Below are 17,652 nucleotides of genomic sequence, written 5' to 3'. Positions count from 1 at the left end.
CTGCCATGGCAGAGGGTGGAACAGGATGATCTCCTGTGCGAAATGGATTTGTAGAGAATTCTCAAAGCCTGACAGAAGGCTCACGTGGAATAGGACAGACATTGTTGAGAGAGAAATTAAACTAATTTCAAAGGATGGCCTTACAAATAAGACTAGATACTTTGGAGAAATAGAACTACAAAAGATGCATTGCAGTAGGACCCACGAGGGGTAATTTTAGATTATTTGCTTTAAAGCATTTACAGCTTGGTGCAGCAAAAGCTGATAGGCCAAGAAATGCTTACAATGTTTTGTAATTAGGAAATGGCTGGCTTCTGATTGTGATGGCGTGAATTATAACATCTGTATTGTTTCACCCTTCTCATGAGATTGAAAATGGAATGAAAGTTTTTAAAATGCCTCTCAATTACCCCATCTCTGGGTCAGAAAAAGGCTTAATGTGACAATCTCCCAGGTCTCTTCCAACCCAAACTATTCTGGGGTTCCAGTTTATGTTCTTCAGCTGGCCAAAGCTGAGGAGGGAGAAGAGGAAAGGGAAGCACAAGAGCCCAGCTCCCTAAGGAAGGTTCAGAGGGTGAGGAAGACTGTTGCAATGAGGTTCAGAGTGGACCCCTGTGCTTTCTAACCTCCACACAAAGCCTGGATTCAGCTAGGTCTAATCTTAGCCTCAGATTATGACAATGGTTTATGTTTAATGGAATTATCTACACAAAATTTATAATAGTTAATACTGAACAGCTACATGGATTTTTTTTTTTTTTATTAATTCAGCATGCCATCAGTTACTTACTGAGGATCTGTTGCAACTAAGAAATCTCTCTGCCTTGGGCATGGAAGGACCTCTTATTTTCAGGTGAGGGATCTGAAACCTCGAGTGGTGCTCCAGTTCAAGGGGAGAGTCACTGGTATGCAGCCCAGCTGCCACTCAGGGGCAGCTCAAATTTGCCTTTCCCTGATGGCAACATTTATTAGAGTGAAGTAGTTGGCTGCTAGTCAATAGTTTAGAGAAGATAGATGTCTTTGTTTTAGCTCTGTTATCTTCTTCTGTACTTTAGTTATTTTCCACTTTTGGGCTTTGAAACCACCTTTAAAAATATTTTAACAAGGCAGCTTCACTTCCTTGTACCTAAGCCAGGAGCATTCCAGCTCACAAATCCACCACAGGGCGTGGGGCCCGTTGCTCCATAGCTGGCCTGATCCAAAGTACAGCTGAGGGTCAAGTGTATCCATAAGAGGCACCACAGCAATATTTATAAAACTGCCTTGGTGCCTCAGTTGCCATCTCTCTCTGTCACTGGTTATGTTCCTATATTTGCAACTTTTTTTTTAATAGACAGGAGAGTTTTCTTCTAATTACAAAATTCAGTGTCAGCACCTGACTGGTTGTGACAAATGGAGATGAGAGCTTAGACAAGTCCTGCCTTTGACTCACATTTCTGGCAGTAGCTCTGTTTGAGGTGGCTTGCACCCCAAATGTCTCTGACTTGCAAGTTCTTAAGAATGGCCAATTAGGCCTATTACAAAATGAATTCTTTATTGATAGACACAAGATTAACAGACTTAGGACTTTAAACAGACCGGTTACTACACAGGATGAAAGAAAACCAACTGCTAGTAGATAAAAAGGTACCTTTATTACAGCTAGTGAAGAAATGGTATAGATTAGGGGTCAATGTAACTTAGCATGGAATTGATGATGGAGTACACATAAGGTCCTTTCAACTCAATTCCTGGGAAAATATCTGTGGAATTTGCATCCAAACTCTGGGGAGAAGTCCTTCACGTTTCCAAGGTGTGTGTAGGAGACTTCTGTTGCTTTTGGACACGAGATGAGTACACAGAAGCTTGGTGAGTTAAGAGAGAAAAAGAGCTGATTTTAATATATAAAATTCTAAAAGGACAGTGGATTGGAGGATGAAATTGCCACCTCTCCAACTACACTGGTTAAACCAATAGTCCATCAATTCGCTCCTCCCACAAACAAGAATGCAAAACAATCATTATTTACATGAACAGTGCTTGAGAACTCTAGTAGAAATATGTAAACATTATTAGGAGGTTAAAGAAGTTTTATGAGAACTTTAAAACTTCTAAAAAAACTATAAAAGAAAACTTAATACTTTTAAAAATCAGAGCAACACACTTCTGCCTCCATGAAAGTTTGTGCAGCTTTTGTAATTTGTAAAGTGAAGTGTCTGTCAGTCAGAAATCCAGCTTATATCCCCACATCTTGTTCTCAAGGCCAGTTGTTCATTGTCCACTGGGAGCTCCACCCCTGGTGCCAGAGAGAGAGAGAGAACTCAGCAGCCAGGGACAGCTCACCAGTCAGACAGGCCAGCCCAGGTTATCTCCTCAGTTCCTGTGATGGGAGGACAATGCCCAGAGCTACGGCACCAGCTGATGGACAGAACAGACCAGCTCTTCTGTGCTGGGGGGAAGTCCTGCCACACTGCCTTCCAAGCAGCAGCTGGAGTTACTAAGCAGAAATGACAGCTCTTATTGGCTTTAGGCAAAGGACTTGGGTCCCCACCTGGCTTTTTGGTCCTTTCTTCAGTTATGTGAGACTGTGGTGCATACATGAGCATGTTTTGTTGGACGGCCCATCAGAAATGCCAGAAGCTGTTCCAGCTGCTGTGGTTGTGCTTGGCAAAGCCTGGTCCTCTCACTTTCTCACCACAGGTGCATCAGTAGGAGGCCTGAAGCTGGGTGAAGGGAACTCCTTTCTTGCAGCCCTCCTGCACGTCTCCTTTGCTTGTCCATCAGGCATTTTTGGCTTTCCTTACAGCAGCACCATGTGACCCATCAGGTGCTGAGGGTACCAGGGGCTTTGCCCTCCATCACCACAATCCTTTCTAGAGCAGATTGCAGTAACTTGCAAGGGAAAGGGAGGCAACAGAGGCCATGTCTTCGTGGTTCCCTTTTCCTGGAGAACAAAGGGGATCTTGCATGCAACGCAGGTCTGAGCAGGGTGGTATTGCCCAGGCTATAAACCAGAAGGGAAAAACCACTCAATGCAACTGAGGGTAAGCTGGGAGGAGGAAAAGGAGAAGAAATGAGATGCTAAGCATATTTTGTTGTTGCAGGAAACAAGATGAATGCAATGGCACTATTTGTGCATCCACTCTCTCTGGTAATTATTTCAGCACTGTGATCAGACCCAATTTGGCAGAAGTTAGAAGTCCTGCAGATAACACATTTTCCACAGTCTTGGAACAACTGGATAGAGGAAACAAGCTCAAGTTAATACTTCTGTCCAGCAAAGGCAACAGCAATAAACTTTTATAGATAACAGAAACTGTTAGGAAAGTTATGGTTGTTCTAACTAGAAAATTACCTCCTGGGCAACAAAAGTCTGTCTTTCACACACAAAGCTGTAAGAAACTGGGCTTCACACGTTCCAGGGTGTGTGGTTCCATTACTGTAAGGTGAATAGGGCCCAGCTCGTGGCCTCAGGAGCAGCCTCCCTTCCTGTGCCAGCCCAGGGAACAAGTGCCTGGTGACACTGGTGCTGCTGAGGCTGAACCATAATAACTCCCAGAGTTCAGGCACGTGTAGCCCTGCAGCAGCCTTTCAATCTGTGAGAAATGATACTCACTTCCAAAAACGTTTAAAAGGTTTATTAAAACCTTATCAAAAATACAACAGAAGACTGAATAGAGAAATGTTACAGCACCGGGAGCAGAGAATCTTTCCCACCCTGTGCTCATCCACACAGTGGAGGTTTTGCCTTTTAACCCTTTAGCCCCTCCCAAAGTTCTCTCCATAGACTCCTCCGTCGCTGTCCAGTGCTGGAGATCACTGCCTGACATACTGATTGGGGGCAGCTGTTGCCATGGTAATGAGCTGACCTTCCCAAATGTCCAAACCCAGCCCACCCCTGATAACAACACAAGGAGGGTAAAACATAACTGTAAATCTATAGAACTCCTAACATATATACATGATATTTGCCTTTTAATTGTGAGAGTCACCCATCGCATTACACATCCATCACACAATCCAAACCATCCCATCATTGCAGGATGAATCTATGATTCCTGGCCCTCTGCAAGCATCCTTTGCTTGTTTATAGATAACTTACTAGTTAGGTGGTGGGATGAACCATCTAACCTTAAGGCAGAGCTCCCAGCACGGCCTTTTGCAAACCAAAATGGGGACGCACAGATGCACAGTTGCCACGTGGCTATTGCCCTGGGCACCCCAATTGTGAAAGCAGAGCCACCACGGCTGTGAGGTCAGAGCAGCTGCCTGCACAGACCTGTGCCATGGGGACAGAACCCAGAGTGGCTGTGTGGCTGTCACACTGGGCAGACATCACGTCCTGCTGCAGCTGAGGAGGCAGAGCTGAGCGCAGAGGGAAGGGGAGGAGAAAGGCTCACCACACAAACCACTGCAGTCTTCCAAACCAGAGGTGACTGTGGAGCTCAGCAACTGCCCAATGAGCTGGTATGAAGTGGGCTGCACCTACCCAGGGTGGCAGGCTGGAACAGGATGTGGTTGTCAGTGGGGTTGTCAGTGGGGTTGGATGTGGTTGTCAGTGGGGTTGGAGCAGCATGGGGAAGCTGGAAGGTTTTCTGAAGACCAGCCCCATGATGTGTGAAGTCCCCTTTCTGTGGGGACAGGTCCCAGCTGAAGAAGAGACTCAAGAGACAGGCATAACTTTTCTCTGGTTTCTTTTCCAAGAGGTGTTCTTTAAGCTTATTTGGCAGGTGCCTTTGAAATTTTCTGAGCCCATGTCATCCTCGCAGAGTTCACACTACATGTTTCTACTGTGGACAGGGGCAGGATGGGAATGTCTGAGGGCCAGTGCAAGCAGAGGGGAGAGCAGAGGGTGTTCCCTAATCAGCAGCCCAGGGCTCTCACTTGGATGATGAAGCTTGAGCACTGCTTGTGCTGTGGCCAGTCTCAGGCAAAACCTCTTGGCAGTGCCACTGCCTGAGCAGTGCCAGAGCCTGAGCCTCCAGCTTTGGCTGCAGAAGGACAAACTGCTGCATAGCCAAGCACTCAGGGGAGAGCCAAGCATCTGCAGGGGAAGGGTTTGGCCCACCTCTGGCAAGAGACCGTGCAGGTGTGGGAGAGCTCTGGGACCAAGTCAGGCAAAGCTCCTGTGCTGCCTTGCTGTGAAGGGGTTTGCCTAAGTGTTGGTAATTGATAGCCCCAGGACTCCCTCTCTTTCAGGGAAAAGATGGTGCAGCTGAAGAAGAGCTTTATAGTCTTCATCGTGTTGCTCTCAGTGGCTCTTGGTGAGTTTTCATGTGCAAACAACTGAGAGTGACAGCCTGGCTGAGCTGGATAACAGATTTCCTTCGGGGCCATTATGTGTGGAAGCTCCTGTGGCCCAAGTGCTTCCTGAGGGTGCCCTTGACTGCCTTTTGGACCACCAGTAAGACTCCCAGGTAGTCTCACAGCCATGCTACTGCTCTGGCCGCTGGACTGAAGGGCTTGCTGCAAGGTTGAGAGAGAAGGGCATAGGTCACTTCCAAAGCTGAACTGGGGATGCCCTGAGGGGAGGGGGGGTGCAAGGGGAGGGGTGGGCAGGTACCTCTCCCATCCCCTACAGCCTGGTCCTGGTGCTGGCTAAAGTGAGGGGAAACAGGGAGTAGAACTGGGGCAACAAGCACAACTGCAGGCCGTGCTGCCATGTCCCCTGAAGCCTGGGCTGACGGCCCTCAGTCAGAGGCACGTCCTCTCTCTGCACCCCACGTTCCAACCCCTCAGCTAACCTGCCTGACCCCCAAGGCAGCAGGGAGCAGACAAGGGGCCCTCGGGGTTTGCTGCAAACCCCACTCAAGACTGCCTGGTGATGTGAACTGCCAGTGCTTTCTGCAGGACTGCCCTGTCAGAACGGTCACCGTGGACAAAGGGATTTGTGGAGGTCAGTGACTGCTGTGGGACAGGCACCTCCTGCAAGGGAGTGTTGCTGACGGTGGCTGGATAAATCTGAGGCTCTTCTGCTTCTACCCAGCATGACCCAAAGAAGAAGCAGATTGTGTAGTCTGCCCTGGGAAGCCACAGTGGCTCTGGCAGTAGATGTTCTAATCGAGATTTTTCTCTTTCAGAAGCTGCAATGTGTATTTCCAGCAGGACTGAAAACCTTCTGGTAAGAGAGATTTCCTGAACTGGAACCATGTCTGTGTGCAGAAGTGTCAGCTGTCCTTGTGCTACCTGTGCTCAGTTTCCAAACTGCAACGGCTCCTGTACTTCTGTCCTGCCTTGGCCTTTTGCTCAGCTTGCTGGAAAGAAGCACTGGCAAAGCAGGGAAAGCACGTGTGTGTCTTCACTGAGCTCGGGTGCTTCACAGAAGGAATGGGCTGCTTTGACAAGATCTGCTTTTCTGTTCCTCCACGAATTCACACACTCTCATTGAAACCCAAAAGTTGCAGAATCTGTTGGAAGAGGTCACTCAACTGAGGGTGGAGATCAGTAGTTTGAAGGTGACCCTGCCATTTTGGGGAAAGAGGCTTGGCTGGGCAGAACCCCTAAGAAAGCTCTCCTTGGTATTGTTGGTAGGGTCAGAACGTTGTGGCCACAGACCCTGTTCCTCGTGGCTCCTGTCAGCAGTGCAGAGTTTGCCAGCTCTGTGGGCATGGCTGGCCATGCATGGCTGACACCGAGCTCTGCCTCTGTGGGTGCTGGCAGCGTGCTGAACTGTCCACTGACGTGGTCCTTGCCTGTTTGCTCATGGCTTTCCCAGGAATTGAGCCAGATGACCTTGGAACCCTGTGTCAAGACGGACTGGGCCCTGAAGAGCTCTGGCAAGGACACGAGCAGCCCGGTCTCCTTGCCTTGTGCTTGTCTGTGTCCTGCCCACAGCCTCCACAAGGAATGACTGGGGTTGCCTCCACACACGTTCCTGGGGCACGGCACAGAAATGACAACGTTCCTGTGTGGATGGAGGGGCTCTCTTCCTCTCCACTGCACCTGGAGAAGGAATGGCTGGCTTGTGCTTTGCTCCCTCCCAGCTCTCTTAGCCCTGTGGGAGAGGCAGTCACCAGGCATGTGGCTGCTGTCATTGCCCCCCAGGGCAGGGTGATGCACACAGGACATGGAGCTGCCCAGTGGCACCAGAAATGGTGTCTGAGCACCAAGCCCTGCCAGTCTGTAGCTGCTTGCAGCCATTTGCCCTCCCTTCCTTACAGGAGCCACCACTGACACACAAAGAACTTCCCAGACCTATGACTGCAAAGAGAGTTGTCTCTGCAGGATTTTACCCTTCTTCTGGACTGCCAGCCTTCCTAATACTATTCTGTAGGTATCTTAGCAGAAACCACCAGTTTTCTTCTCTCCTTTGAATTTGGGAACCATTCTTGGGGGCTCTCCCCTCAGCCCAGTGGTACTGATGAAGCCCACAGTAGATTGGATTCCTGGTACCAGAGCTGGAACATGGGGCTGGGCTTGCTGAGAAGCAGTGGTTCCTCTCCGGAGGGGAGTGGAGCCAAACTGATTCTGCCCACAGTCCTTGGCCACAGCTGGGTGAAAGGATTTCTTTCTACCTGGTCACCCTGTCTCCACTGTCAACCCTAAGAACTGTGTTCCAGGGTGGGAGGCGGGAGCAGGAGGGATGCCCTACAAAGTCCCTGGGCAGAGGTGTTTCTGTTGGTCCCTGAGTAGGATGGCTTTGTAACCAGTATTCTCTGTTCTGCCATGCTGAGCCCACTTTGGCCCACACATCACTGCTCTTGCATTCTGTTGCAGCCAAATGTTTTCCCAGGAAACTGTTGGGCTTTCAAAGGGCATCAGGGCCAGGTTGTCATCAAGTTGCCAGCATGAGTCTACCTGACTGCCATCACAGTGCAGCACATCCCCAAAGATGCCTCTCCAAGTGGGCCATCATCAGTGCCCCCAGAGACATTGCTATCTTGGTAAGTCTGCTGGGCACTTCTGGTGGGGGTCTGGCCCGAGCGGGAGCTCAGGCGAGGTCTTGCTTGCTTTTGTGCATCCTCTGAGCTTTGTGTCCTGCACTCTCCTGAGCACTGCTGTGCTCGAGAGGTCCATTCTTCTTAAGACTCCTTCTGGCCAAGGACTCTTGACCTAAGGGCTCTTGACCAAAATGCAAGGCAGAGACTGAGCTCTACCCTAAGCAATGGCAGAGCCCTGGGAGAGGCTGGGTACATACGAGGGCTGGTCCAGCCTGTACATTCCCTCTTTGCTGGGATGAGCCCGACTTGCTCTCCTTGTGCTTTGCTTCCAAGGGAGTGGATGCAGACAGAGAAGAGGAAACTCTCCTGGGGGTGTTCACCTACAATGTGGAAAAAAACCCCACACAGACTTTCCCTCGGAAGGTATGCTCAACACGTGGGGGCCAGGTGCCAGGGAGCAAAACAGGTTTTCTTGCAAGTCCCTGGCAGGGAAGGTGCAAATGTTTCCTCCTTGGGCAGAGGGCCCTGGATCGCTGCTGAAAGAGACCCGGTGGGGCTTGGAGGGCAGAGAAGCACATGGTTGTGGTGGCTGAAGGACAGGGTCAGGCCCATGGCAACACAGCTCCTGAGAGGTCTCTGGCTGCAGCCACTGCCTTCAGAAAAGCCAGATGCACAAGCAGCCACACCACCCAAACAGCAAACAGACCTTGTGCCATGGAGAAACGGGGACAAGTGGTGGCAAAGGCCATCAGGCATCACTGTTGTTCCACTGTGTGCCCTGCTGACAAGCTGGACAGTGTCACCCCAAGCACAGAATGCCCCTTCTCTCCTGTTGCTCTCAGTCTGCCAGGAGGAAGGCAGGCAGAGGGCATGGCAGGGGCTCAGTGGGGTGACACACCAGTGGGTGATACACTAGTGGGGTGACACACCAGTGGGTGATACACTAGTGGGGTGACACACCAGTGGGTGACACACCAGTGGGTGACACACCAGTGGGTGACACACCAGCCCCATGTACAGGAGCACGTCCCCAGCCCCTGTATCAGCACAGAGCAAGGGACAGAGGCAAAGGAGGAGCAGCCCCAGCTGGGCCAGCCTGCAGAGGATGCCAAGTGCTTCCCTTGCCCCCAGCCTCCCCAGCAGCCCTAGTACCAGCAGTGAGCTTCAGATCTCTATTGCTTCTCCCAGCTTCTTTTGGGAGCTTGCTCCTGACCAGAAAAAGGGCTGGCAGGGTATGACATGTTGATTTCACTGTTGATTTTAACACCCTCCTTTTCCCTCTTCACAGAACATGCTGCTCCCCAGAGCCTTTTCACAGGTCAAACTTTTTGTGAAGAGCAACTGGGGAAACCCATGGTGTACCTGCATTTACCAAGTGAAGGTTCACGGAAAGATGGAAAACCAGAAAGCCTCAAACCAGGGCCAAGATAAATAAAGAAGAAAACACAAAAGAATAAGAAAGGGCAGGGGGAAGAGGGAAATGGGGGGGAATGATGCGGTAGCCCAATGTTGATTTTAGAGGATGCATGTGGGACCGTGCACCTGATGCACGGTGCAGAGGATGCACCTGACCATGTCAGGTGAGTTTTAGGTAAGATATTAGGAATTATAGAATCATTTAATACCCTCTGTTGAAAGGGACCCACAAGGATCATCAAGTCCAACTCCTGGCCCTGCACAGGACAGCCCCAACAACCACATCATGTGTCTGACAGCTGACTCAGTGCCATGACCAGTTCTCTGGGAAGCCTGCTCCAGTGCCCAACCACGCTCTGAGTGAAGAACCATTTGGGTAAAGAAACTTCTGGGTGAATCAGAATCTGCTGACTTAGAGGGGACCCACAAGGATCATCAAGTCCAACTCCTGGCCCTGAACAGGAGCATCCCAACAAGCACACCACATGTCTGACAGCTGACTTGGTGCAGTAGCCAATTCACTGGGGAACCTGTCCCAGTACCTGACCACATTCTGGGTTCTGCTTCTTCACCCAGAATGTTCTTCACTCAAAAGGAGAAGGTTCATTACCCAAAGGTTCCTCACCAGTTTCTTCTGGACAGTTACAGGCTCTTTGGGAGGGGTAGGCAGGACAGAAGAGGTGTAGGGGTCCCTTCCAAGTCAGAGGTTCCATGGTTCCATGATTCTATGATTCCATGACCAGCTGTTTCCAACCTGTCTCTTGTAAACCCCTGACACAGTGCTATACGTGCCCTATCCCAGAAGCAGAGTGGAAGCCACAAGTCCACGGTTTAAGACAATGGCAGAATGCATGGAAACATCTACTCCTTGACCGTGGATGTGTAGTGAGAGACTAATTTGTGCCAGAGCCTAGCACTATTGACTAAAACAAATAAAGCCATAGGCCCTGGGAATTGTACTTCAACTTTTGTTTGATCAGTAGAACTGTAAGCAGTAAATAAGGAAGCAAAGGATGGGGACTCTACCACCTCCCTGGGCAGCTCCTTCCAAGGCCTGACCACCCTTTCAGTGAAGAAATTCCTCCTGATGTCCAACCTGAACCTTCCTTGGCACAGCTTGAGGCCGTTCCCTCTCCTCCTGTCCCTGTTCCCAGGGAGCAGAGCCCGACCCCCCGGCTGTCCCCTCCTGTCAGGGAGTTGTGCAGAGCCACAAGGTCCCCCCTGAGCCTCCTTTGCTCCAGGCTGAGCCCTTTCCCAGCTCCCTCAGCTGCTCTTCATCAGACTTATGGCATATGACTTTTAGCTAGGATTTCTCGGCAAACCCCTTTGTAGCAACCTCGTGCTGGTTTACCGTCACTTAAGACAGGGATTCAATTTTTTTGTTACTAAGAATTCAGTAAAATAAAAAGACTCTTTAACAGCAATGTAGCATTAAAAAGCAGCATTCTTTATTCAGCCAGATGCACTGGGGGATAGCTCCTCCCAAAGCCATGCCTGTTGAGTACAGGAAAGTTTCTGTTTATATTCTGTATTTTTTATACATATTCATTGATTGTCCCAGATGAAACATTCATATGATAATCATATGATACATATTATTATACATATACATATATACATATGATTAGACATATACATATATACATATGATACATATGATTATACCTATGATACATAAGATTATACATATGATTTTTAGACATATATTTTTTATACATACGTATGATTTCCCCCAAATCATTACCATATTTCCCCCCTCCTTTATGCATTCATTCTTCTGTCCTGGGGGTCTCTCTGGTGGTCCCTGGTGGTTGTGGACCCCAAGGTTCCAGGTGACCTCGCTGAGTTGGCAGGACACTGAGGCTGGTGAATTTCCAGTTCTCCTTCTTACACAATAGGCATTGTGCAGTTTCCATAGGCCAGTCATTCTGGAACAGGCTTTGTGTTAGCTCACCAGGTGTAGGCCATATATCATCTGGTTACAATTTTATTTATGGCATTATCTTCATTCTTCCCCTTAACCCAGAGTTTCAAATGAAAAAAGGAAGAACTTTTAACTGAGGTAATAACATTTTTAGTACTCCCATGCAAAAATAATCAACTCAGGGAAAAAATATTCTTCCACATGACCGATTATGGAAGTAACTCACTCTACCCAGCTGAGCTTCAAGTCTGAGTTGCTAGGGAATCCCCTGGCAGCAAAAGCTCTAACAAGTGTCACTGTCACCTCCCTTATGAATCAGACAAATAAAGCAATCCTACATGGAAGCACCAGCAACTAGTAAGGAAGCCAACTTCAAATTATGGCACAGAATGAGCAGTGAACAGCTGAGCAGTGAACCCTGCTGCAACTAAAAGCTACAGGTGTTATATTTTTCCAAAGAATTCCCACTGTTCCTTCAAATAATCCAGGAAAGCTATTGTTGTGAATGTGAGGCTCTTTTTCTTTTTCATTTCCTAGAAGATTTCAAGTTGAATTCTTATCTGACAGCTAAATCTCAAGTCACAAAGTTGTGCAAAAGTCCAACCTATTATACAAAGTGGATCTTGGAAACAAATTCTGGACTATGCAAGGGTAAATAAAATAACAAATACATATTTCACAGTTATTTCCAAATTTTATAATACCTGTCATTCATTTCAGAACCATTTACTCAAGTGTAAAGCCAAGCACTGAAATTTTACACTAAACAAGCTGTCTCCAGGCAACACGATCTAAAAGTGCCTTAGTAAAGGAGATCCCTTTCCCAGAAACAACAAAAACTTGTCTAGAATAAACCACAGTCATCACTGAAACTGTGGGAAAAACAAAAACTCTCCAACAACATTTTTAGTGTTAGGGAATCAATACATTACTTCATTCTGGACAGGAAGTTGTTCTGGCCAGGATATGCAACAGAAATAATTTCATCCACACAGCCCGGGTTGTGCAGGGAAAATCCATGACACGGGAATTTTACCAGATTTTTCACAAGCTTTTAACAGTCAAAACCCATAGAGATCCATTGGTTCAAAGTTCATTGATTCCAAGTTACAGTTCGTAGTATTTGATTTCTTATTGGTTACAGATCTCTTGGACTCCGATGCTAATTAGATCCTCATTCTTATCTATCTCTTATCTATCTTTTCCCAGATCAGGAGTTATGTTTGGAGTTGATGGTTGTTTATGGTCATTACCTTTTGTGTATCTTCTGTGCTACCCCCAGCCTGCAGAGATGTTAAGCTCATCAGGTCTGGAGTGGTGAAACGGTCTTTTGAGAAGAAACTTCAATTCCTTTCCATTTGGGCAAAGGCAAACAAAACCCCTGACTAAAGTTATCAAAAAAAATTTAAACTTGTTATAATTTCCAACAAGAGGACCCCCATAAGCACCTCACTGAGCTAGAGGGTTGTAGAAGCATGGACTCCTTTTTTCCCTGGAATTCACGGCAAAGGTGAAGCCTTTGCACAATTTTCTCCAACTTAGGTGTGATGGCAGTTGATACAAAAATACATAAAGAAACCAGTGAAATGATTTCTCCTGCAAATGTCCTCTATGACTGCTAGAGAAGAAAAAAGAAACTCTTTTATTCAACACCTCATCCAAAACCCTCTCCCAAAATACTCAACCCTCAATCCTTCCTTCTTCAAAGCTGTGTGGCAGCATTGATAGCATGAAAAGATAAACAGCTTGCTTTGGAGCTAGAGGAGGAAATAAACCACAGAGGACACTTTCAAGGACTGAGAAGCCTGAAAACATGTAGAGGGAATATAATTCCTGCATCCTGAGTTTGTCAGCCAATGTCCTGGTTTAGCCGCCAAGCCCCACACAGCCTCGCTCCCTTGCCAGAAGGAACAGAGAGAATCAGAAGGGTCAAAGCTGGAAAATTCATGGTTTGGGATAAAGACAGTTTAATATGGAAAGCAAAAGCCACGTGTGCAAACACAGCAAACCCAGGAATTCACTCCCCGTTTCCCAGGGCAGGCAGGTGTTCAAAAATCCCAGAGAGAGCAGGGTTCCAGGACACATAACAGTGACTTGGGAAGACAAACACCATCACTCCAAACAACCCTCCCCTCCTTCCTTCTGCCCCCCACTTTAAATACTGAGCATGATGTTATGTGGTCTGGAACATGCCTTTGATCACTTTGGGTCATCTCTCCCAGCTCTGTCTCCTTCCCAACTTCCCATGTGTCTCCTTCCCAGCCCCCCTGCCAGCCTGGCAGTATGAAAAGCAGAGAAGTCCTTGCCTCTGTGTGACCAGTGCTCAGCTGTGAATGCCAGCCTGGTCAGGGAGAGAGAAATGGCAATTGTTTCTCACAGTGGCTTGTGAGAATTTTTAGGGAATTGTAGGAATGTGATAGCTTGTTAGTCTAAACAATCTGCAGGTGGTGTCTTTCCACCTTGTTTTTCTTGTTCTTCTCAAGGACGTTGTGTGAGAAAGATGTTTTTATTAACTAGCCAATCAAGTAGAATATATCATATTGGTCTATATAAGCCAGAGAATCCTTTGTATTAAAGTTTCTTTTTCTCCTCTTGCAATTCGGTCTCTCATCTGTTCTTGTGTCATGCTTGGAGTAAGGGTGACACTCAGCAATAACAAAAACATCTCCATTATCGTCCCTACATTCAGCACAAATCCAAAATACAGCCCCATGCCAGCCAGGGAGGGAAATTCCCTCAGCCACACCCAGCACAGTCACCTTTTGCTATTTCTTCATCAGACACACCAATATGAGAGACTCCTGCTACTCAGCTGTGCCATATCTTCTTAGCATTATGTCTTTGATAACCATTGCCTCATTTTACTTTTACCTTTCAAGACTTTTTTCTTATCCTCATTTTGTTGAGCTTTTTGATGCATGCAGTAGGAGAAAGAAAACTGGTGTCAAAGGCAGCCATCTTGAGGTAGTGACTAATGAAGTTAATGTCCAGTGATCAGCCATGGCTTGTAATAAACAGTCCATGCAAACAAAAACATAATAAATCAGGTTTCTTTCTATTGTATGTAGTTTATTGTTCTACAAGGGATAGTAGGAAGATGAATTAAGAACATAAAGTTGGCTACTCCTTCTTCACCTCCTTTGCAGGAGGTTCTATTCAAGGCCATTTTTCATGGTCTATTCTTAACTGATTGCTGTTCCCAGTAAATTCTTTTTATCTCAAGGTGGGATCAGAGAAGATGAGGGGAGCAGCTTGTAGACTTTTTAATGGGAATACTAAATTGGGGAATATTATTCCTAAACCATGATGGGGAATGCAGCCAAGACAGCTGACCCCCACTGACCACGGCTTATCCCAGATCATACACAGTGTCCTGCTCGAAGTATAAACCTGAAGGAAGAAGAAGGAAGGAGGTGTTTGTTTTCCTGACTGATGGTGTTTGTTTTCCTGAACCACTGTTAATGGTGGAGCCTGGTTTCCTGGAGGTGGCTGAACATCTTCCTGCTGATGGGAAGGAGTGTGTTACCTCTGTATTTCGCTTTTTCTTGCATGTATGGCTTTTTCTTTCCCCATTAATCGGCCTGTATCTCAACCCACACGTTTTCTAACTTTTACCTTTCCCATCCCACTAGGGTGGGAGAGATTGAGTGACCTATCAGACTGCTGGGATTAAACCATGACACTCATACAAAGGGAACTACAGCCTTTGACATGGAACTACATCCATGACATTTGGGATAATATCCAGCTGAGGACTGCTGGGTTGGCTGGGGAAAACATATACCCCAGCATTGAAGGACCAGGGAAATAGTTACTGGCACCTTCCAGGAATTTGTTTTGGAGTTTGGCCCACTTCCTTATTGCCTTGTTACTGTAAAGACTGCCCAGACTTCCCAGATATGCTTGCTTAACCAGCTGATCCTCCCCCTGGGAGCAGGAATAAAAGGCTGGCACTGCCGGCAGTTCTGGCAGACAGGCAGCTCAAGCTGCTTTGGCACATCTTGCTGTGGACTGCAAGATGAGAAAATCAATGCTCTTCCTTGGCTTTCTTCTTGTTTTCCTTGGCCTGGCTCTGCCAGGCACCCAGGGAAAAATAATTCCCAGATGTGAGATGGTGAAGATCCTACGTCAGAATGGCTTTCAGGGCTTCGAGGGCACAACTGTTGCTGACTGTGAGTATAATGAGCTGCCACTGCACCTCTCTGCCTGTACCACCTTTGTCCCTCTCAACTTCTTTTTGGTCTTCCAGCAGTACTGTTCCATCCCTCCATTTCTTTGACTTCATCTTTTCCTCATCCCTTTCCTTGCTCCCTTCTATAGTTCACATAACAAATACTCATCTAGAGCTTTGTCCTTCCAAGAATTTACCCATCCAATTCTCAAGGTTATGATATGACCAGTTTAATTACTTCTCCAGCACTTCATTCATCCTGAATACTGTCATATCTTTCCTCTTATTTACCCTCAGCAAACCTTAATGCTCTCCTCTGGGATCTCTCTTCCTCCTGCAGGGATGTGCCTGGTGAAATATGAGAGTAGTTATAACACGAAAGCGTACAACGACAATGGTCCAAGCAGGGACTACGGCATCTTCCAGATCAACAGCAAGTACTGGTGCAATGATGGCAGGACCTCTGGATCCAAGAATGCCTGCCGCATCAGTTGCTCAAGTAAGTGGGAGGACAGAATGAAGAACCTTTCTTTGTTCATTCCATGAAAGCACCTGCTCTGTCCATGACACCTGCCATGCAGCTGCTCCGGGCATTTCTATCTGTCCTTCTTCCATCCACCTTCTCCGTGTCCCACCTGCCCTTCCTGATGGGCACCTTTCCTTCTGCCAGTCTGTCCCTGCTCTTCCTCTGCCCCTCTTCCCTCCACACTGATCTTTTTTCCCTTCTCTACAGAATTGCAAGATGATAATCTTGAGGATGATATTCGGTGTGCCAAGAAGATTGCCCGGGAGGCTCATGGCCTCAGTCCCTGGTAAGGAGATTTGCAATGGACACTGGGGAAGAGTGGGCAGAGGAGATCAAAGAGAGTCCTGCTATTGACTGAGGGAGGCAGGGGAATCAATGGATGGGAAGCTGGATTTGGTGGAGTTTAGCACAGTCCTTCTCCTAAAGCTGAAAGGAGAAGACAGAAATCCTGTCTTGCAGCACCTGCTCTAATTCCCTAAATTCTCCTCCTCTCCCAGAGCTCTCCTTTTTTGTTCTCTTCCCCTTCCCCCAGCTCGCTTAGATTGAGCTCATAATAATTTCCATTTATTCGTATCTTTCAGAGAGATCTTTGAGAGTCTTCACCCAAGACTCTCAAAGATTAACCAAGTCTGTTTTCATAACCAATTCAATCATAATCAAACCCCTCAAATTACACAATGTATTTGCTTTTTCAGGTATGGCTGGAAAAACCATTGCCGGGGCAGAGACCTGAGTTCCTTTGTCAGGGGCTGCTAAATCACTCCACAGGTGTCGATCGATCGTTTCCTCAGGATCATCAGAGGCGGAGAGAATGTCAGCGTTTGGAGAGGTCAGGGAAATGCATGGGTGTGGGGAATTAAAAACAGTATAAGCCAGAAAAGATAGAGTGGGTAATGTCTAGTGCTAACTCTGGAGGCCTTCACACTGCTGCAACGCAAACAGAGAACTTACAGCTCACAGCTTAATAAAAACTGGTAAAGCATCAAGCCACTACTGGTGGAGTTTCAGCCTTGATTTATTTGCATAATCCTGACTCAAGGTTTTGTTGCCCTACCAGGGCTTAGCAACATTAAGGGTTTCTCGCTCCTTTTGTATCTTTCTCTGTTCTTCTTCACCCCTCCCTTCCTCCTCTCCTCCCTCCCCTTTATTTTTTTGCCCATTCTTATTGGAGTGTCTGTAGTGAGGAAATACAAAAATTTCATGAACACTGTGTAAGACGTGCAGAATTATGTTGCCTTATGACTAAGACAGTCACTGACAGAGAGAGAAAACTATGCTGGAACGTGACATTGCTCCTTAAATTTATCTGAGCATCTGCTCCCGGCTGGTATGAGGGATAGGGCACTGAAATATGGATATGAGGGATATGGGCACCTGGCCTGAGGGAATACAGCGACTCTCATCTTTCTTTGAGGAATTCAATCAAACACAGCCTAGAGTGCAGGCAGCATCTCTGTGAGGAATCAGTGGGTTGGAAAGGCTGTTAGGGAAGGGAAATGTTTTGCTGTTTAATTTACAAGTCCTTTTTCCAAAGGAAAGCTGGATTCAGAAACAGTGCATGAACGAAAGGTGATAACATTTGAAAAACATGTTTATTTCTTCATGTGCTTTCTGCTGCTGCTAGGGGAGCAATGATTTCTTTGGTGCTTATGCAATAAAGGGATGCTTAAACTCGTGTCTTGTGTGAATGTATAAACCAACCATTAAAGGCACGTTTGTTTAGATGGCTGCATCTTAAAAAAAAAAAAACAAAAAA

The 17,652-nt window shown here is 47.1% G+C and overlaps 2 protein-coding genes and 1 long non-coding RNA gene across 7 annotated transcripts; 2 read left to right on the top strand and 1 right to left on the bottom strand.

Moving 5' to 3' along the window:
• Positions 1 to 1,612: 1,612 nt before the first annotated feature.
• On the bottom strand, positions 1,613 to 4,171 carry LOC128799552 (uncharacterized). The gene is made up of 3 exons (XR_008434756.1): positions 4,082 to 4,171; positions 2,531 to 3,028; positions 1,613 to 1,844 (listed from the first exon to the last, which is right to left on the bottom strand). It is a non-coding gene; the product is annotated as an uncharacterized LOC128799552 (long non-coding RNA).
• A 126-nt stretch (positions 4,172 to 4,297) lies between these two features.
• Positions 4,298 to 10,637, top strand: LOC128799508 (sperm-associated antigen 4 protein-like). Of its 5 annotated transcripts, XR_008434746.1 has the most exons (9): positions 4,298 to 4,446; positions 5,179 to 5,243; positions 5,744 to 5,875; positions 6,060 to 6,100; positions 7,140 to 7,248; positions 7,696 to 7,862; positions 8,193 to 8,282; positions 9,148 to 9,651; positions 10,056 to 10,637. XR_008434746.1 is itself a non-coding variant. In XM_053963980.1 (8 exons), exons 1-8 carry the CDS (start codon positions 4,439 to 4,441, stop codon positions 9,292 to 9,294), a joined length of 756 nt encoding a protein of 251 aa, XP_053819955.1. In that variant the 5' UTR covers positions 4,298 to 4,438; the 3' UTR covers positions 9,295 to 10,637. The 5 variants fall into 5 exon arrangements, 4 of the variants coding, with proteins under 4 accessions (XP_053819955.1, XP_053819954.1, XP_053819956.1 ...); XM_053963980.1 differs by having other exon boundaries at positions 5,747 to 5,875; positions 9,148 to 10,637; XM_053963979.1 differs by having other exon boundaries at positions 9,148 to 10,637.
• Positions 10,638 to 15,174: 4,537 nt separating this feature from the next.
• LYZ (lysozyme) lies at positions 15,175 to 17,567 on the top strand. Its single transcript, XM_053963976.1, has 4 exons — positions 15,175 to 15,371; positions 15,711 to 15,869; positions 16,104 to 16,182; positions 16,592 to 17,567. The coding sequence occupies exons 1-4, from the start codon at positions 15,218 to 15,220 to the stop codon at positions 16,650 to 16,652; spliced, it is 453 nt and encodes a 150-aa protein (XP_053819951.1). The 5' UTR covers positions 15,175 to 15,217; the 3' UTR covers positions 16,653 to 17,567.
• Positions 17,568 to 17,652: the final 85 nt, after the last annotated feature.

This window comes from Vidua chalybeata, chromosome 24, assembly GCF_026979565.1.
Source record: "Vidua chalybeata isolate OUT-0048 chromosome 24, bVidCha1 merged haplotype, whole genome shotgun sequence".
Taxonomy (NCBI): domain Eukaryota; kingdom Metazoa; phylum Chordata; class Aves; order Passeriformes; family Viduidae; genus Vidua; species Vidua chalybeata.
The sequence above is the reverse complement of the archived record's forward strand: the minus strand, read 5'-3'. Positions and strand labels throughout refer to the sequence as shown.

Excerpts from the sequence above, each read along its gene's own strand:
- LYZ (XM_053963976.1), top strand. The coding sequence starts at position 15,218 with ATGAGAAAATCAATGCTCTTCCTTGGCTTTCTTCTTGTTTTCCTTGGC. Across the intron at positions 15,372-15,710 it reads GGGCACAACTGTTGCTGACT|GGATGTGCCTGGTGAAATAT; the intron begins GTGAGTATAATG and ends TTCCTCCTGCAG. Across the intron at positions 15,870-16,103 it reads CTGCCGCATCAGTTGCTCAA|AATTGCAAGATGATAATCTT; the intron begins GTAAGTGGGAGG and ends CCTTCTCTACAG.
- LOC128799508 (XM_053963979.1), top strand. Across the intron at positions 5,244-5,743 it reads GTTGCTCTCAGTGGCTCTTG|CAGGGAGCAGACAAGGGGCC; the intron begins GTGAGTTTTCAT and ends CCCCCAAGGCAG. Across the intron at positions 7,249-7,695 it reads AGCCTTCCTAATACTATTCT|CCAAATGTTTTCCCAGGAAA; the intron begins GTAGGTATCTTA and ends ATTCTGTTGCAG.